This window comes from Lepus europaeus, chromosome 12 (genome assembly GCF_033115175.1).
Source record: "Lepus europaeus isolate LE1 chromosome 12, mLepTim1.pri, whole genome shotgun sequence".
NCBI classification, from domain to species: Eukaryota; Metazoa; Chordata; class Mammalia; order Lagomorpha; family Leporidae; genus Lepus; species Lepus europaeus.
In genome coordinates this window covers 90941000-90962355 of record NC_084838.1, presented here as the reverse complement: position 1 = coordinate 90962355, position 21356 = coordinate 90941000, and the positions used below count along the sequence as shown (strand labels likewise).

At 38.7% G+C, this 21356-nt stretch overlaps 2 protein-coding genes across 3 annotated transcripts in view; one reads left to right on the top strand and one right to left on the bottom strand.

Moving 5' to 3' along the window:
- CENPP (centromere protein P) overlaps positions 1-21356 on the bottom strand; it is a 257893-nt gene that overhangs the window by 141023 nt on the left and 95514 nt on the right. The gene's annotated exons all lie outside the window — the stretch shown is intronic.
- On the top strand, positions 4938-16821 carry OMD (osteomodulin). 2 transcript variants are annotated; one of them, XM_062207097.1, is made up of 4 exons: positions 4938-5186; positions 12829-12936; positions 13247-14199; positions 14823-16821. In XM_062207097.1, the coding sequence occupies exons 3-4, from the start codon at positions 13260-13262 to the stop codon at positions 15152-15154; spliced, it is 1272 nt and encodes a 423-aa protein (XP_062063081.1). In that variant the 5' UTR covers positions 4938-5186; positions 12829-12936; positions 13247-13259; the 3' UTR covers positions 15155-16821. The 2 variants fall into 2 exon arrangements, with proteins under 2 accessions (XP_062063081.1, XP_062063080.1); XM_062207096.1 differs by lacking the exon at positions 12829-12936.

Below are 21356 nucleotides of genomic sequence, written 5' to 3'. Positions count from 1 at the left end.
GATGAAAACTGACCCCCAGAGACAGAAGACGTCAGACCATGGACTCAGCAAAAACTGAGGCCCAGGCCTCCATGGTGGTAGCCACTGTGATCTATAGCTATAGGGGTTCTACCATCTCTGTCCATTGAGAAACCACAGAAATGCTTGTTTTCTGCATATTTTACAAGATATACCTTTTAAAGTGTTTTTCTTTTTTCCAAAATGAATCCATTACATTTACTGGACAAATTACCTAATTTTCACCATGGGAGGGCAGTCTTATTCTAATATGCTGCAAAAGACTGAAAATAACGACAACAAAGTCAGATATATTTAAAAATAATCTTATGGCCCAGTAAGGTCAGTAACATTGCAGGCAGAACTGTAAATTTCCTGTTAGAGATGCCACCTGCTTTCAACTGGCCAGCTCTCCTCCCAGGCCAGCTAGGTAATGGAAATATATAGGGTGCCTTCCCCAAAGAGGTTCATACCTTCTTTATGATGTACACCACGTGAAGAGATAGATAGGTCTGGGCTTCATGATTGGCAAGGCCTCAAAGCCCACCTGATTATTATCAGGCCCCTTCTGTCAGGTTCTATTTGCCTCTCAATTGGAAAACTTACTTGTGTTTAGACTCCAGCTTTCTTAGGTCCTCCAATAATGACTCTGTCCCTTGTTCTAGATCCTATCTAGCCCACCTGGGGCCTCATTTTTTTGTAATCACAGCCTCTACTATAACATCAATGGCTCTACTCCCTCCAGACCTGTGATGGGAGTGGGAGAGTGGGTATGGGGGAGGGGAGGAAGAACCACTATATTCCTAAGGTTGTACTTATGAAATTTGTACTCATTAAATAAAAGATTTCTAAATATATATATATATATAGCATTATCACTTTCCAAAGTATACATTCGCTATAAAATAGACATAAATTCTCAATAACATTATAATAAAAATTATAAAAAGGGATAGACTATTGGAAAACTGGAATAAGAATGATGCTTTGTATATTTATCAAGTATCTAATCTAAGTCATTCACAATACTTAAAAAAAAAAAAAAAAAACCACCACACTGAGTATTTACCAAGCCTGACCATGCAAACACTATAGATACTATGCTCAAGTAGCAAGCACTTGATCACTACCAAACCTTATGGTGGTACAAGGGGACATACCAATGTTGCAAATTATATGGTAATGCAAAGTACTTATAACAGTGAAAACAACTTGGAAAAAGAACAAAGTGTTATCAATGTTTACTACCTGATGGCCAAACTTACTGGGAAGCTGCCATAACCAGGATAGCTTGGTACTTACGCAAGGCAGACACATACATTAGTGGAACAGAGATGAGAATATGACACAAACCTACATCTCCATGGTTACCTGATCTTTCACAAAGATATCAAGGCAATTCAACAGAGAAGCAATTGACATCGCTTGTTGGCCTTTTGACTAAGATCAAGTGAGAAGTAATTGTCTTTTCAACTAATGGTGCTGAGACAACTGGATATTAACTTGCAAAAAAAGTGGACTTAGACCCTAGCCTTATACCATAGACAAAAATTAACTCAAAATAGATCATAGGCATAAATATTAGTGTAAGAGACAAAACTATACAACTTTTGGAACAAACAAGAAAAAATCTTAAGGATATTGGTTGGGCAAAGAGTTCTTTGACTTGATACCAAAAGCATGAACTAGAAAACACAAAAATTACTGGGGAGGGTGTTTGTATAGCAGTTATGATGTTGCTTAGGATCCCACATCCCATGTTGGAGTGCTTGGGTTTGAGTCTTGGCTCCATATCCAATTCCAACTTCCTGCTAATGCATGCCCCCAAAGACAATGAGTGGTAGATCAAATACTTGGATCTTTGCTACCAATGCGGGAATCTTGAGCTTCTGGCTTTGGCCTGGACTAGCTCTGGCTGTTGTGGGCATTTGGGGAGTGTGTCAGCAGATGGAAGATACAGCTCTGTCTCCATCTTTCTTTCAAATACAGAATATTTTTTAAAGAGACAAAATTTTCAATTTATCCTTCAGACATATTAGCAAGCACATACAAACAACACGATACTCCAGGCCCATATTGTACTTTCCCTGTCCTAGTTCTTCTGCGATCATCCATACATTCATTTTCCACAGAGCAACCCCTGTTTCTTTCACTGGAAAAGTCTGTTAGAAACCAAGTTCTGTTTGTTAGGTGTTGTCATTGCAATTGTGATTTTTTTTTGAGGTTTATTTATTTGAAAGTCAGAGTTATAGAGATAGAAGGGGGGAGGGAGAGAGAGAGAGAGAGAGAGAGAAAGAGAGAGAGAGAGAGAGAGAGAGAGTTCTTTCATCCACTAATTCATTCCCTGATTGGTCACAACAGCCAGAGCTGTGCAGATCTGAAGCCAGGAGCCAAGAGCTTCCTCCAGGTCTTCCCACAAGGGTGCAGGGGACCAAGAACTTGGGCCATTTTCTACTGCTTTCCCAGGCCAAAGCAGAGCTGGACCAGAAGTGAAGCAGCTGGGTCTCGAACCTGCGCCCATAAGGGATGCCAGCACTGCAAGGGGCAGCTTTACCCGCTCTGCCACAGTGCAGGACAATTGTGATGCTTTTGATTCTAGGTCCTTTCAGCTATAGAGCAAGGAGACATTTGTGTGAAAATTAACTCCCTGGGGCCAGCACTGTGGTGCAGCAGGTTAAAGCCCTGGCCTGAAGTGCCAGCATCCCATATGGGTGCCGGTTCAAGTCCTGGCTGCTCTTCTTCCAGTCCAGCTCTCTGCTATGGCCTGGGAAAGCAGTAGAAGATGGCCCAAGTCCTTGGGCCCCTGCACCCACATGAGAGACCCAGAGGAAGCTCTTGGCTTTGGATCGGCACAGCTTTGGCCATTCTGGGGAGTGAACCAGCAGATGGAAGACCTCTCTCTCTGTCTCTCTCTCTGTAACTCTATCTTTCAAATAAATAAAATAAATCTTAAAAAAAAAAAAAAAGGAAAACTAACCCCTGTGCATACACATATCTACAAACACACCTGAATATTGCCATTGTCTGTATACATAGTTAAATAGGAATACATATTAACATGTCCAACTCTAAACCATCGCCTCATGGATCATTCTTGCCACTCCCCTTAACATAAACCTCCCACTCCACCAGAAAGAACCTGGCTCTTACCACTGCTATACAGTGACTAAACTGCTGTGTCACAGTTCACAGACACAGTATTGTCTTAAGTACTCCATGACTCTCTTGTTTTTATGCCTCTATCCTGCTCTGTTTTTCTTCCATTATTCCTGCACCATTTAGTAAATGTGATTCACTTTCTGTGATGATAGGATTATCACTGCTGAGCCCCCAGTACCTAAAATTCCTTGTACAAAGTAGATGTTCAATAAATGAGTTAGACACATGAACAAATGAAATGAATAAATAAAAATTTTGCTTATTATGTTAAACAAGTCTTGGAGGGCCTTTCTAGCCAGCACTTATATCACTCAACTTTGAGATACCCTATATACTTCAATCAAATGATATGACAGACTTTTCACCAATTCAACTGACTTGAGACCACAAAACCAAAACAGTTAGCTATCAAAACCACCACATCAGAATATAGTTTCTACTTTTCATTTATAGCCTCACATTGCCAACCCAGTTTCAATTTTTTAGACAGTTTTGGTGCTATGTGCTCTGCCTATTGATAAATATTTTTACTCACATTTGTTAGAAATATGAACAATAGAATCCCTATCATAAATTCAACTCACAGAATTAAAATGAGGAATTATAAAAATAAGCTGTTGATTTCAAATTAACCTTTCAAGAGAACTGTGAAGGCATTGAAAGTAATTTTTGGAAAAAGTACACAGATTTGCTTTCTTTTGCCTAGTGTGGAGGCCTGAGGGTCCAGGACAGAGATACTAATAGGAAACATATGGGAAAGATCAGTAACAAGATGGAATCTTGGTCCAAATGTGGTCTGCTATGTTTTACATACCAATGTCTCAAACCAGTGACTAGATTTTCACAATACTGCTAAAGCATAACTTTAAAAACTGTATACTTTTCTTAAATCTTAAGATTAACAAAATAAATCTTGTGAATTCTTTGTAAAAATCTAATGGAAAACACTGTTTTGAAGAAACAAAAATGAACTCCAAGATTCATTTTACCTTATTTACACAAGCTTGAAAGAATTCTCCCCAAAATAAACTCAACATCCACTGCCAAGGGAAACACATGTTAACTCTCTGTTTGAAATACGAAAATTTAACATTTAAGCAGTTAACTGTTAACCCTTTCGAGAGTGCTCAGTGAAATGAGAACATTTTTCTCAATCTGTAAATTGAATGTTACAGGAATATAGCAACAGAAACTTTCCACCTCCTTTTATCCAGCAGTATACAACTGTTTTGTGCACCAATGAAAACAGGCAAATTGGAGATACAGTTTCAGAAGATGAAGTGCTGACTTCCATAGTCACGATACTTTTATTTCACAAGTTATTAGATGTCATCCTGGTGGGTCACTTTGGGAACATTAAGGGGATAGCTGATAGAAAAGAAAGTATAAGTATTTGCATAGAAAAATTATATACTTAATCTGTGTAGTTGATGATTGATTGCATTTTAAACATAAAGTAGATGTGAAAGGCTACATGTTTCTGATCTTGATTCCTTGTTTTAACAAAGGGAAGCATTGATCTGAACACAACATGCTGGCCAGCCCAGAGACAAGACAATTTTGAGTTCTACCTTAAATTGCAGAGATACTGGGCTCCTTGTTACAGTGGACCTTAATTTGAGGAATTCTTTGGCATGAAAATGAAAATGAAAACAGTAATCAGTACATGCTGTTTCATTTAGCTCTGTTTGCCTTTCATATTGGAGGAAATTCTTGCCACACCTCAAACCAAAATTAAGAGTAAAAGAAAGAAGTCAGCCACATAAATCTGACCGAGAACACAAACATCTTAATTTAAATCCACAAAGCTTTGTATAATGAAAAGAAAGATATAATTTTAACTCAACCCAAGTGTTTTCCAAGCAGATTGTATTTGCTTAAATTGCTACAGTAACTCAAGGAACAGCCCTGTCTGCATACAGAGTTACTGTGGATTTTTAAGAGACTCAGTTAAAGAATTTAGGAATTTCTGAATCATTTAAAGGATTTGCAAATTCATCAACCCCCGAAAACTAAAGCAAACTCAACAGGTATGATGATAAAAACAATTTTCAATTTTTAAAGAATGTATTCCTTTTGTTAAAATTAAGTATACTGAATTTGTTTAGTTTTAAAGTAGACTGTAGCTATCACAAAAGCACAACTTTTGGAAACAAAATCTGGTAAAAGTTACATCAAAACTTTGATTAAGGAATGTGTTCATGGAAAGAAGTAGTAGAGTGAGTTTAATTTTCTAATGTAAGATGTATCCAATAAACAGTCTTTGTTTAGTTTTTTTAAAATACATTAAATGAAAGGAAAGAATCTCAGTTAAAGGAATAGATTTCTCTTACTTTGGGGTCTCTTTCTCTCTATTACGTGAGCAGTGCTGGAAATTCCAGCTGCAGGGAAGATGGGTATTTGCACAAATTCCACTCAAGATTTTCCCAAAATTTTTATATTAGACCAAGTCTCTGATACTGAATGTTTATTTCATTTTCCTCTTAAAAGACAGACATGAATTCTTTATCTAGTCTATTAAAGGATCTGGTCACTTGTTTTCAGTTCTTAAGATTTAATTGTAATCTAGCTAATAACAATTGAGACATTCATGTTTCTATAGTGAATTAATTTTACAGAGTTAAATTTAAAAATGTTTTAGACAAAATCCTGAATCGCATACTATAATTTGTTTTCTTATATACTAGTTTCTATGGCATACCAATAAAATAATTATATCTTTAAAGTAATTTAAAAAGCCTTTCTTATGAAGCTTTTATTTTAAACCTTCCATTACTGGGTAAATCATACCTCACCTGCATAAATAATTTCAACTAGAGCTTGTATTGATGAAAGTATAAGAGCTTTTTTTCAAGTAACAAAAATATTATAAACATAGCACTTTTGATAATTTTTAAAAAACAATAATATATATTTTACTTTGCTTCAAATTTCCTTTTTCCTCTTTGTTATACAGAGAATGTAATAAGAAAGAGAGGAATACATTATCAAAATCTGTTACTATGTTCATTTAAAGAAACCACCAAGGTTAAAAAAAAAAAGCCAAGCAATTATCAACATTATTAGAGATGGGTATTCCTCATGACACATAACCTCTGATTTATTAATTTAATCATTCACTCAACAAGCCTCTGAGCACTTACATACCATGTTTTGCACTAGATTCTGTTAAAAATCAGAAATCAGGAAATGGGATGGCTGGTATTGAGTTCTACCTTTTTGGTGTGAATTATCCTATAGAGATCAAGGTATAGACTGTAGAATACAAAAAGCAGAAGCAACGAAATATGCAAATGGCTAAGAATAGGTTAGCTGGAATAAAAATTTTGGATAAAATGAAAACACAGATCGTAACAGGGAGAATTATCACAAGGGAAGAGGAACAGAAATCAGTGAGCATGTGGATAGAAACGGGATGAATTTCAGACCTGAAAACTGCAGGAGGACAAGGGCAGAGGAGAAATCACTCCTCAGGAAAAGCCCTTCTCCAGAGATGACCAGGAACTAGAAAGTCAAACATGAAGAAGTCCTTTGCTTTCAGAGGATCCAACTGTCAAGCCCTGGTTCTAGGCCAAAGGTATCATCTAGGTTTCCTTCTTTCCCAACATCTTTCATAACTGTTGATCAACAGACTCCAGTTTTCAAATGTAAGGCTATTAATTGAAGCTTGCTTATGTTTTTAATACAAGGATAGAGTTCAGATGAGTTTTCTTAGGCAACACTCTTTGGCAAGCTCATCTGTTTGACAGTCAGCCTCAGAGCCTGGTGTATGTAGCTTGGCCCAGTGTAACTGTGATTCTGCCTCCCTCTGTCACCGGTCGTTTAGTAACACAGTAGCCTTATGGAACTCAACTCCAGGGACTATCAAGAGACTAAAACGAAGGCCGGCGCCGCGGCTCACTAGGCTAATCCTCCACCTTGCGACACCGGCACACCAGGTTCTAGTCCTGGTCGGGGCACTGGATTCTGTCCCGGTTGCCCCTCTTCCAGGCCAGCTCTCTGCTGTGGCCCGGGAGTGCAGTGGAGGATGGCCCAAGTGCTTGGGCCCTGCACCCCATGGGAGACCAGGAGAAGCACCTGGCTCCTGCCTTTGGATCAGCATGGTGCGCCGGCCGCAGCGCGCCAGCCATGGCGGCCATTGGAGGGTGAACCAACGGCAAAAGGAAGACCTTTCTCTCTGTCTCTCTCTCTCACTATCCACTCTGCCTGTCAAAAAAAAAAAAAAAAAAAAAAGAGAGAGAGAGACTGAAATGAAAGATAAACCCTTTAAAATTCTAAATGCTATAATATAAGGGGCACAATAAAATAGTCATGAACCACGTAATGACAGTTCAGAGGAGACTGTATACATGACAGGGACCCCATAAAATTATAAGGGGCTGGAAATTTCTATCTCCTAGTGACATAATAGTTCCCATGACAACTAGGACAATGCATTACTCACATGTGTGTGCTAATGCTGCTGTAAACAAATCTATTAAGCTGCCAGTCATAACAAATACAGCACATACAATTGTACACAGTACATAATAATGCCAGCAGTGGCTGGAGCCAGGCCAAAGGTGGGGTTAGAAACACAATCTGGGTCTCTCCTACAACAATCATCAGTGCTACCTCCCTGGGTCTGGAATCAGGAGCCAGTGCTAGAGTTGAGCATTGGCCCTGTGTATTCCGATATGGTTGTCTCAACCACTAGGCTAACTGCCTTCCTTTTTATTGAAAAAAATGTTTAGGAGTGGGCAATTTGGCCTCATGTTTAAGACGCCACTTGGGATATCCAAAACTCATATCAGGATGTCTGGGTTCAAGTCTCAGTTCTGTTCCCCAACTAAAGCTTCCTGCTAATGTAAATTCTTTTTTTTTTTTTTTTTTTTTTTTTGACAGGCAGAGTGGATAGTGAGAGAGACAGAGAGAAAGGTCTTCCTTTTTGCCGTTGGTTCACCCTCCAATGGCTGCTGCGGCCGGCACATCTCGCTGATCCAAAGCCAGGAGCCAGGTGCTTCTCCTGGTCTCCCATGCAGGTGCAGGGCCCAAGGAAGGACTTGGGCCATCCTCCACTGCCTTCCCAGGCCATAGCAAGGAGCTGGCCTGGAAGAGGGGCAACCGGAATAGAATCCGGCGCCCCAACCGGGACTAGAACCCTCTGTTCCTGCGCCGCAAGGCAGAGGATTAGCCTGTTAAGCCATGGCGCCGGCCCTAATGTAAATTCTTGGAAACAGTGGTAATGGCTCAAGTAATTTGACTCCTGCCACATTGTGGGAGACCTGGTTCAGCCCTGGCTATTGTGGGCATTTGAGAAGGGAACCAGCAATGGGAGCACCTGTACTCTCTCTGCCTCTCAAATGAATAAATAAAAATGAAAACAAAAGTTATTGTAAAACAGGATGCCATGCTCCACTGGCAGCAGCCTCATATATCTTATGTGCAGCATGCCTTGCTTGTATCATTTCTCTGGGGCTTGTTTCTAATTTCATGTTGCTTTGTTCACCCTGGCTCTAGGAGCAATAAGCCATACCATACAGCATGGATGGGTGGTAGGCACTATGTAAATTCGTGTAAGTGTGCTTCATGATGCTTACAGAACAAAAAACCCTCCTCATGATGCATTTATCAGAAGGTACCTCCCCATGAAACAGGACACGGCTATATCTAAGTAAAATTCAGAGGATGTTCTATACTAATTCCTGCTAATTTCTCAAAGTCTAGGTCAAATGGTATCTATAAAAGGCCTCCGTGCTTTCCCAAGCAGGATGGAGCCAGAGGCCCCACGGCACTGCCTAGCTCAGCAACAACTGCCCTCTGCTCTAAGTTTTGGTTCTCTTTGTTGTGTTTCTTTTCTACCAAACTGCTCTTTACAGACTGTGTCTTCATGTCCTCTTCATTTCTGTGTTCCTCACTAACTTAGCCTAGTGTTTCACCTCCAAAAGTAACTCAGGACAACTGTAAACTCCAAGGACCCCTGCACCCATGTGGGAGGCCCAGAAGAAGATCCTGGCTCCTGGCTTCGGATCAGCTCAGCTCTGGCCATTGTGGTCATTTGAAGAGTGAACCAATGGAATGGAAGACCTCTGTCTCTCTCTGGCTCTACCTCTCTGTATCTCTGTCTTTCAAATAAAATAATTCAAAAAAGAATAAAAAATGTAAAACCTGCCTATTAATATTTATAACATACTTTTTTCCCTTTTTTAAAAGATTTATTTACTTATTTGAAAGGCAGCGTTACAGAGAGGCAGAGGCAGAAAGAGAGAGACAGAGAGAGGTCTTCTATCAGTTGGTTCACTCCCCAGATGGCTGCAACAGCCGGAGCTGCGCTGATCTGAAGCCAGGAGCCAGCAGCTTCTTCCAGGTCTCCCATGGGGGTGCAGGGGCCTAAGGACTTGGGCCATCCTCTACTGCTTTCCCAGGCCATAGCAGAGAGCTGGATTGGAAGTGAAGCATTCGGTACTAGAACCGGCACCCATATAGGATGCCAGCACTATAAGCGGCAGCTTCACCCTCTATGTCTCAGAGCTGGCCCCTATAAAGTGCTTTTATAAGCACATCCACATAGTGTATCCAGTACAGTAATCACCTTTGGTGCACAAGAGCCCCAGGCAGATCCATGAAGAGCTCCCAGTTCAGCAGGAGTTGGCTTTGGCTTGCTGTCAACACTGCCCTTTGGGAAAAGAACAACTCCTTCACTCCTCTCAAGACTCCCCTAGTTCACCCATGAGCATTGCAATGTAATCATCTTAGCTCAAATATGTTAATTCAGTAAATCAGGCACTTATTTTCAGAGTACAAATCCCTTGGGTCAGAATTTAAGCCTTCCAGATTCTGGCTTTCACAGTCTCATTTTACTCCTACAATAGTTAACCACTATTTCCTAAGCATGTTACCTTGTTGTTTCTATGTTGTCACTCATCTCCTCTACCTGGAAGCCTCTCCATCTGGTTCTATGAGGATCCTAACACTCATCCAAAGTAAAAGTCAAGGTCAGTGCCATGTCCTTTACGAATCGCATGGAAAACAAAGAGTAACCTTCATGAGTTCCAAAATCACAAATTGTTTAAAAAACAAAAAAGATCACAGCATTCCTATTTTGGGTAGCAAATATGTGAGTGGCAAAATATATGAGGCTACTTCAAAAAGTCAGTAGAAAACTGGAATTAAGATACATTTATTTTGGTGAAAAAATTTTGAAATCCATGCATAGTGTATCCATAATATGCATTCTCCATGAAATTTTTGAGGATCACTCATATGCATGGAGTTTTAAGGAATTTTGGGCACCAAAATAAATTTATCCATTAATTCCATTTCCCATGAATTTTTTGAAGTACCCTCGTACAAGAAAATATATTAGAATGATCACTTGATATTTCTTTATTAAAGTAAAGGAAGCAAGGTTCGTCATCCCAAAGCAATGATGGAGAGCGAGATTTTGGAAGTGAGAGAGCGCTGATATACAACATTCAGGGAGAGAAGGAAAGCATGAACTAAAGAGATGCACCTGCACAGCACGGTTGTAATCATGAACTAAGAGTGAGACCATTAGGCTTGGTCCTGTTTTTCTTGAGTCATTTTCAGCTGCTTGAGTCAAGTTGAGAGAAGGCAGGCAATGGAGTAGCTGGAATTGTAGTTTACCAAATGTCAGGGACCAGACTCTGTAGTGCACGTGCAAAAAAAAGGGATGAACCACGGGGTCCAAGGTGGTAAGAACAAACTGACAATGATGGGAGTTAAGGCTGGGGGTCAGTGAAAAGACACTGGGATCAATATATTTTAGATACCACTGAAATTCAAGAATTATCACAGCTGGAGTCACTACACTAAGATAGTGGTTAGAATGTAGGATGCCCAAAATTGAGTGTGAAGGGGTTATAGCTTGAGATGAGCAGGTCTTGGATGTGGTTGCATGAGAAGAATGAAGGATGACATTACCAGAAGAGATCAGTGACAGAAGAAACCAAGAGTCTCTACCCAAGTAACTAATTCAAACCTAAATACATGTAATATTTCTAGTCTCTGAATTTTTTTTGACAAAAAAGAAATAAGAAACCAAGACGTTTCCCAATCTTTATCATATGTGATTCTGTAAGATAAAATGTTTTAATTATTATTTTCTCAATTATATTAATGATAAAAAGTAACTTAGAGCATTCAAGATGAGCAGGAGAGAAGTCATTTTATGCATACATGATGTGTTAGGACATTCACTCTCTCATTAAATCATGGATAATAGTAAAAGAAGAATGACTTTTAAAAACCGTTTCCTAAATAATAACACTCATTCCATCTGGAGAGCAGAATTCAACTTGCAAGTACTTTTACATGAACATCTTATACAAGGTGAGATAACCAAAGTCTAATTATTATTTTTTTTTAATGTTTAAGTATTTTTCATCAACTTGAGAGAAGGAGAGAGAGAGAGATATTTTCCATCTGTTTTTTCACTTCTCAAACACCTTGCAACAGCCAGGACTGGGCCAGGCTGAAGCTGGGGACCAGGAACTCTCCTTGGGTCTTCCACATGGGTGGCAGGGGCCCAAGAACATGAACCATCATCCACGGTTTCCCAGGATATATTAGCAGGAAGCTGGGTGGAAGCAGTGTAGCCAGGCCTTGGAGCAGGACTTGAATCAGCACTCCAGAATGGGACATGAGCATTCTGAGCTGAGGTTTAACCCACTGTGCCAGAACTCACCCCCAAAGTACAGTTTAACGATAGTCACAATTTTTATTTGATTGATGAGGCAAGGGGCATATACATCAAGCAACATGGTTGATGAATGTAGGTTTCTAGTCTCCTCCAGGATGTATATCAGCCTTCTCTACATCTTCTGGGGTGAACTTTCTAGAGTCTCCTCCCCTCACGGTCTTACCCCCAGAATCCTCTTGCTCCCTGCATGTCTCTCTGATCCTCCACTAGACTTCACACCCCTGGGAGACAGGGATGGTTTGATTTTAATATTTGTCTATCTATAAATGAAGGCAAAAATAGTAGTGGAAAAAAGGAAGCTGGAATAAAAATATAAAGAATAAAATATCGAGGCCGGCGCTGTGGCTCAGTTGGTTAATCCTCCATCTGTGGTGCCGGCATCCCATATGGGTGCCAGGTTCTAGCCCCAGTTGCTCCTCTTCCAGTCCAGCTCTCTGCTGTGGCCTGGGAAGGCAGTGGAGGATGGCCCAAGTGCTTGGATCCTGCACCCACATGGGAGACCATGAAGAAGCACCTGGCTCCTGGCTTCGGATCGATGCAGCGCCGGCTGTAGCGGCCATTTGGGGAGTGAACCAAAGGAGGGAAGACCTTTCTCTCTGACTCTTTCTCTGTCTATAACTCTACCTGTCAAATAAATACAAAAAAAAAAGATTAAAATATTATAAAACTCAAACATTGTAGAATAAATATTGTGTATGTTTGGAATGTGAACTACTCAAGCAGAGTTAGAAACAAAACTATTGGTTTCTGGAAACTTTCATGAGGAAAGTTTGAAGGCACAGTTAGGTTTGGACAGAAAAACACTAAGAGGAAACATGATAGTGATTTCTAAATATCTCAAACATACCACGTTCCTCCAAAGGGCAGAAAAAGGTACCAGCTAACAAGCTGTAAGGATTTTAGTTTAACATTAAAACAGAATCTCCTAGTCAAAAGCTCTCAAACTCAAAAATAGGTGTCTCTTTCCACAGATAGTGGCCAGCCCTAAAGAACTGAGCAGCTGGCAAGAAACCCAACATTTCCAGGGGAACACCGAGTGGTCGCTAAGTGAAGTGTCCTCACTGTAAATCTGCACTCTAGTAAGCAAGAGAAACTGAGATTCTATTAAAAGACAGTTACTTAAAAAAAAAAAAAAAGATAATTTCTTATTAAAGGTCTGGAACACCAGACTTTTAACTATGGTTTGATATGGTATATAATTTAAAAAATTAATTCTACTTGATGGTACTTAAACATTAATTTTGGTTTCAGCACTGCCCATTTTTTCCTAGATATTCTTTTAAACAGAGACACAAATATTATAATTTTACATAACTATCAATTTATACAAGATTTATTCTGACTTTTATTACCTTTCCCACAATAAATTTCATTTTCTCTTTGCAATAGGACAAAAAAGAACATGGGCTTTTCAAGTCCAGTGTATGTGTTTCTATTCTTTTTTGGTGTCAAAGTGTATAGCCAATATGAAACTTATCAATGGGATGAAGAATATGACCAAGACCCAAGTGAGGATTACCAACCAGAATTCCAGTTTCATCAAAATATAGAATATGGAGCTCCTTTCCATCAGTATACTTTAGGCTGTGCCAGGGAATGCTCCTGTCCATCTAACTTTCCAGCATCAATGTACTGTGTCAACCGTAAGCTCAAGACTATCCCAAATATTCCTGCGCACATTCGGCAACTCTACCTTCAGTTCAATGAGATTGAAGCTGTGACTGCAAATTCATTTATCAATGCCACTCATCTTAAAGAAATTAACCTCAGCCACAACAAAATTAAATCTCAAAAAATAGATTATGGTGTGTTTGCCAAGTTTCCAAACCTACTACAACTTCACTTAGAACACAACAATCTAGAAGAATTTCCATCACCTCTTCCTAAATCTCTGGAAAGACTCTTCCTTGGTTACAACAACATCTCTGTACTGCAGACAGATGCCATGGATGGGCTAGTCAACTTAACCATGCTTGATCTCTGTTACAATCATCTTCACGATTCTATGTTAAAAGAAAAAATTCTCGCCAAAATGGAAAAATTAATGCAGCTCAACCTATGCCATAACAGATTAGAATCAATGCCTCCTGGTTTGCCTTCTTCACTTATGTATCTATCTTTAGAAAATAACTCAATTTCTTCTATACCAGAAAATTACTTTGACAAACTTCCAAAACTTCATGCTCTAAGAATTTCACACAACAAACTGCAAGACATCCCATATAACATTTTTAATCTCTCCAACCTTGTAGAGCTCAACGTTGGACATAATAAATTGAAGCAATCATTCTACATTCCAAGAAATTTGGAACACTTATACCTAGAAAATAATGAAATAGAAAGTATGTACATTTTTAATATTTTAAAGATAGAAGGAATAGTATTTTGATCTTTTAAAGAACAATCATGCTTTATACATTGCTAAAAATGGTTTTGAAGTTGGCAAAAGTATTGGTAGAAATTGTTGCGAAATAATGGTGTGCCAAGAAGTCTATTAGATTTTACTATCTTGAATATTGAGAATTTAGAGTATATGAATGAGTATCCTAAGTAATGTACTGATATTAAAAAATAAACTTTATTAATAAAAAAATTGTTGATAGAATCAACTATTTACAGTTCTGATTTAGCACAAAAGATACAAATTTGAGGAATAAAAATTTGCAATATTGAGGCTGGCACTGCAGCACAGTGGGTTACATCACAGTGTCTGTGATGTCAGCACACTGATGACTTTAAATTTTTTGAGACCGTTTCTACTAACAATTTATTACTCAGAAAAGTTACTGAAATCAAATTTATTTTTGTAATATAAAACTCAGAGCTTAATTTTCACTTTTTTATTTAAAAAATTAAAGCTAATTCTACTTAGAGGTATTTTAATGAAATGTATCCCAATAACAAAATTTAACATAAAATTACAGAAATGAAGCTGTATGATTAATTTTTAATTTGTATTTTTCAGATGTCAATGTAACAGTGATGTGTCCTTCTGTTGACCCTCTACATAACTACCATTTAACATATCTTCGTGTAGATCAAAATAAGCTCAAAGAACCAATAAACTCATACATCTTCTTCTGCTTCCCTTACATACACAGTATTTATTATGGTGAACAACGAAGCACTAATGGTCAAACAATACGCCTGAAAACCCAAGTTTTCAGGCGATTTCAAGACGAAGATAGTGACGAGCATGATGAAAGTGATGGTGCCCAGGACAGCCACGAGCAAGGAGCGGAAGAGCATTTTGATCCTCATTACTATGACAGTCAAGAATGGCAAGAAACTGTATAGATATATGCTAATGACTTCACAAAACCTCAGTATTGAAAAATCTAAGCATGTATTGCTCAAAGAAATATATCTAGTATTTCATATTAGTATGTGATCAGAATTACAATTAAGTTGTTGGTGACATTTATATCAATATATAGGATTAGAACTTACTCAAAGCAACAGAAATTTTTACACATAAAAATTAGAACAGCCGTAAGCTCAAGACTATCTCAAATATTCCTGTGCACAATCAGCAACTCTACCTTCAGTTCAATGAAATTGAAGCTGTGACTGCAAATTCACTCATCAACGCCTCTCATCAAAATCAAAAACTAAGCTTTAAAGCTTACACTCTTTAAAAATGGAAATATGTTGAGAAATTCAGTGAGTGTACCATTTCTATCAGTACTTTTATTATTAATCTATTAGTAATTAGTGATTTTTATTAATAAATTTTCTAGGACTGAGGAGGAAAGTAACATTGGCAGAGAAGACCTGAAAGCCTGTCCTTTTAATGACTAGAGGACAATGTTTGAATTACTGAAGGGCAAATTAATGTAATGAACAGTCATTCATTCAAGCAACAGATTTTTTTAACCTCATATCAAGAAAAGCCTTCACACTTGTGTTTGTATTTGTGACCTTTTCACTAGGGCATCCATCCCCTAGGCTAACCTCTTAGAGCACAAAATTAGTTTTTGATTTTCAAGGGGCATCTGTGTTTATAATATTCATATTTTGATTTTCATCTATAGTTCCTGGCTCATAATTCCTTCCCCAAGGCAGGCCATAGAAATCAGAATTTCTCTTCCTCATAGCAGGTCACAAAAACTCTCCCTGCTCCTGTCTTAGAGCTGGACAAAAGAAATTTTCTGATCTACTTTTGGCTACAGTAAGTCACAAGATAATCCTCATTCCAGGGATGTCCTGCCTCATAGCCTGCAGGGTAGAAGGGTGCACAGAGAGGAAAGAAAGAATCTGATCAGATAGGCTTTGCAGGGGTTTCCCACTTAGTCTATTAGCAATCATGTATGTGAAATCAAATGTTGGTAAAAACACAAGAGGACAGGGTCTGCAGAGCTCCTGGATAAATGAATACATGAAGGTTCCTGGAAGGTGTTGCCTGGAGGTGGAATGGAAGTCTGCACAGTTTCCCCTATACTGTGCACTATGCATGTCTTTATCTGTATCTTTTGTAATAAACCAAATGAATGCAAGTAATATTTCCCGGAGTTCTGTGCACTCAAGAAAATTAATCAGAACCCAAGAAGGGGTGTTGGGGGGACACTGATTTATAGCCAATTGGTCAGAAGCATAAGTAAAGCTACTTAGGGCTTGTGATTGGTATCTAAAGTGGAGTAGGGGTAAGCTTGGAGACTGAGTCCCCAACATGTAGGGTCTGACAGTGTCTCCAGGCAAACAGAGTCAGAATTGAAATGGAAAACACCAAGTTATTGTTCATTGCAGAATTGCTTGGTTGTTGGGAGAAGTCCCACATCTTTTGAAGTCATTGATGTCTTTGTGTTGACTATTTTGTGAGAGGAGAGGAAAAAAAAAAATAAAAGGTTTGTTTATCCAACATAGATTATCCTACAATTGATCTAAGACATATAAACTCACAAAATCAAGTAATCTAGTTTTTTGTCTCAGAACACCAAACACACCAAAGCAAGAAAATGATAAACTCTACATCTGGATAACTAAAAACCACAAAATTATCTCATTGTAATCTGTATTTGAGCAAATTTTAGCAAGTGCTCAAAACTATCTTCATTGCACTCCATTTCAATTGAGATAACTTTTTTTTTTTTTTAATAGTAAATTCAACTCAAGAAAGGTATCCTTGGGTCCAGCACTGTGCTCAGCAGGTTAAACTACCAACTGCAGTGTTAGCATCTCCATCTTTGGTCATCTGCACCCATGTGGGAGACCAGAATGAAACTACTGGCTCCTGGCTTTGGCCTGGCCCCGCCCTGGCCACTGTAGCCACTTGGGGATTGAATCAGCAGATGAAAGATCTCTGTTTCTTCCTCTTTCTCTGTAATTCTTTCAAATAAAATAAATTTTAAAAAACGTATCCTCATGTTAGTTACATAAAGATTTGCTAATAAATAAGAGCTTTGTTCACAAGGTTATTGTTAGCAAAATTTCCTCAATATTATTCAACTCTTTTGTCTTCCTAGCACAACACATTAGAAACACATCAGGCAACACTTACATCATGCCACAGCTGAATATAGTTCCTTTAAATTTTGGATAGCTTTAAAAAAAAAAAGATTTAATTATTTATTTGACAGGCAGAGTTATAGAGAGACGTGGGGCAGGTGTGGGGGGTAAGGTCTTCCATCTGCTGGTTCACTCCCCAGATGGCCACAATGGCTGGAGCTGCGCCAATCCAAAGCCAGGAGCCAGCTGCTTCTTCTGGATCTTCCACGTGGGTGCAGGGGCCCAAGTACTGGGACATCTTCTCCTGCTTTCTCAGGCCATAACATGGAGCTGTATCAGAAGTGGAGCAGCACGGACTCGAACCAGCACCCATATGGGATGCCAGACCTGCAGGCAGTGGCTTTACCTGCCACACCACAGTGCCGGCCCCAGATAGATAGCTTTTAACATTTGCTCTAAAAGTTGCTTATTCTTTGATCTATCACAATGAAGTACTGTAAGTATTTCTTATAATTATCTAACCACTGTCATGAACTCTTGAACTACCAGGCTTATGTTTCATTGAATTCCTCAGGTAAGAGATAAATATAAATCTGGGTCTTCCTGTACAGGAAACCCCAAAACAAATGGTAATAATTTGGATGACATGGGACAACCAGACAAGTGAAATTATTTATGAAGGGGTATTCAAGCTTGTGGGTTTATGTTCTTTGTGATGTCGGTAAAAATGAAGCCTCTGATATTCTTTATATCTTTCAGTAGGTTATTAACATTATCTGGAAGAATAGCACACCCAGCTGTCCTCAGAGAGCCTCCACAATCTGGAATGCACATGAACAAAAACTTCACTAATTCATTTGATCAATGGTTAAAAAGTCCTTGAGAGCATAAAGTTTAGCAAGAGAGATCAAGAAATGGAGTAGAAAGAGTAGTTGTGACCCTGTAAAATACAAGTAGAAGGGCAAAGCTGAGAGTCAATGCTAGTAGGCAAAGCACTTTGCAACAGAGGCACAAAAATGTGAGGCCTATATCCTCTCTTGTAATTTTTAAGAACACGGTTGGTTATAAATTTAAACATTACGAGCTAAGATATAGAAAATATCCTGGATGTTCTAAGAGATAAGAAAGACGTAAAGAGCTATATATGAACCAGCAATTCCATATCTACATATAAACCCAAGAAAACTGAACACATGTCCACACAAATACCTGTACTTGAATGTCCACAGCAACATTATCCCTGAGAGCCAAAAAGTGGATAACACTCATGTGTCCATGGATGGACAAACAAAACATGGAAAAACAAAACATGGTCTATCCATGCAATTGAATAATTCAGCCATAAAAAGCAATGAAGCACTGAGACATGCTACAACATGCATAAACCTTGAAAACATATTTGAAAGAAGTCAGCTACAGAACAAGTCATGCTATTGTATGATTCTATTTACATGAAAGACTCAGAACAGAGAAATTCAGAGGCAAAAAGGTCACTGGCTACCCAGAGCTAGGAGGTAGCGGAAAAGAGGGGAGTTTGGCCCTGTTAATGGGAACAGGATTTCTTTCTAGGTGATGAAAATTTTCTAAAATAATTGTGATGATGCTTGTACAAGTCTGAAAATACTCAGGAAAACTGAACTATACACTTTAAAATGGTGAATTGTATTGAATGTGAATTATCCCAAAGCAATTATTTAAATAACAATAAAATTAGACAACTCATTTTAGCACAAGGAAGAAAGAATATGCTAAAGCAGCAGAAACTACAAAACCCAAGTGAGCATATAAGATGGAATGACTGCCATGGTGAGGCCCATGAGGCGGCTGAGGGATCCCAGAAAGAGGCGACACCGCCTACGTAACAGGGACTAACTGGTAGGCTGGGAGAGAACACACTCCAGCCGAGACTGACGCTGACACGGCGATTACTTTGCCTCACCTCTTGAACAGCTTGGTTCCACTTTTATTCCCTCCTAAAGACCAGTTTTAGTTAAGAATAAAAATCTTACAACTTCACAATTTAAAACAAGGCATTTGATTTCTGAGATCTGTGGGGATAAAGCATGACTCTACACCTCTGAGAGAGGGGACTCTGACAAATTTAGTTTATCTGAGCCTCCTTTTCCTCATTTTAAAAGAAAGATGGTTCTCTTTGGTTGTCACAGGATGAAGAGAGATGATATATATGAGAAAGCACTTGAAGTCCATACCAGTCACAGTAGAGAGTAATCTGCTCAGTAAACTCTCAGTACAGAGTAATCTGCTCCAGCAGATCTGGCCCTGCAGCCCACAGCCCAGGTGATCATGCTGGCTTTCCTAAACCAGACAGCACAGAAAGGGTCCACATCTCCTAGAGTTCCTTCCCACATTCTACTCATTTAGTGGAAAGGAGAGACACTACTGAGTATTTCATTGGGGTGCTTAAATCCAACATCCTACAACAGATAAATTCAAAGTCATCCCTAGATAGTTCAGCTTTACAAAACATCCTGCACCCTTCCCCACCCCCTACAGCAGCAGTGCAACCAGATTCCTTCTGTCCACTAGAAGAACACCTCAGGCCCATGCAGAGACAAACGCATCACAAAGCCTCTCCAGCTCAGGCCCCAAGAAAAGATGGTGAACAACCATTTTTTAAAAAAGTGATTTTTAAATTTTCATCTACTTGAAAGGCAGAGTGACGGAGAAAGACCTTCCATCTGTTGGTTCACCTCTCAAAAGCCTACAATAGCTAGGGCTAGGTCTAGCCCAAAGCCTGGAGCTTTGAACTCCATCTGGGTCTCCCATGTGGGTGGCAGAGTCATCATTCGGTGTCCCCCAGATGTGCATTAGCAGGGAGCTGAATGGAAAGTGGAGAAGCTGTAACTCAAACTCACCCTCTGATAAGGAATGCAGGCAATGCAAGGGTGGGTTAAAACACTGCACCATAATGCCCACCCTGAACAACAATTTCTTATTACTTGAAAATGCCCTGAGGAACTCAAACCCACCAAATATTTCTCATTAAACACAAAACAAAAACCTCAACATTTTCCCTTAAAGAAACTAAAGAATAAATTATTTTCTTCAACTAGTATATAAAGATATCTCAGTCACCTACCTCAGAGATACATATTAAATCAGCTGATTTGATACATATAAAAGGAAAGAAAACCATGAGAATCCATTATTTTTCTCATTACACTGCACAGTATTTAGTTATGTTAGTTAATCAGCTGAAATGTTTGTAACTATTAACAAATAAATTCAAACTACAACAGAAATCCAAGCTTAACAGAGTCAAAATGAGCACACATTTAGAAAGGAAATAAAAACAAAAGATCCTTCATAAATCTGCTTACAATAATACTGGTTGAGAATTTTAGCCTGTGTTTAAACATTGCCTCAAACACTCTACATACATTTTTATTCTGTTACTCAAGTTTGGGGCCACTAAACTAAAATACAGATGTATGCATATCATATAACACATTTAACCAGCCCTGTAGGGGAAAAAAAAAGAAAGTAGAAGAAATAAACCTTGGCTCTTCTATATGTTCTTCTGTTGTAAAGAATTCACATGTCCCTAAGGATGGCTAGACCTAAAACCCTGGTTTCCTGATTCCAAATCCATTCTGTCTACATTTTGGAAAAAAAGTGTAAGAGCAGCTGCAAATGAAATTAAATCATAACAGCTAAAAAAATCCAAAGTTCCTTATATGTTCCAACTTTCCCCATAAACTATGCCAGTTATAACTATCACAATATCATGGACACATCTTTCATCATTTTATATGTTTAGGTTGTGAATTTCCCAAAGATTTTTGTACTGCCAAGAAAAACTAGATTCAACAGACACATTTTTTACCATTAACTCTTCCTTACATTGAGTCATAATTCCCTCCCTTTAAAATCTCACCCTTTTGAAAGGTACTGAGATTCTCCTATTTCTTATTTGTACAAATGACCAGGGTCAGGCATAAACATGAGATTAAGAAGGAGATTCAAACCACAAACTTTCCATAAAGTCCTACAACACTGGGCTTTAAATGGTAAGTATCTAGTAGCTCAGTGG

Bases quoted from the DNA above. Each gene is read 5' to 3' on its own strand.
- OMD (XM_062207096.1), top strand. From the start codon at position 13,260: ATGGGCTTTTCAAGTCCAGTGTATGTGTTTCTATTCTTTTTTGGTGTC. The intron at 14,200-14,822 runs GTATGTACATTT...TGTATTTTTCAG, and splicing joins AGAAAATAATGAAATAGAAA to ATGTCAATGTAACAGTGATG.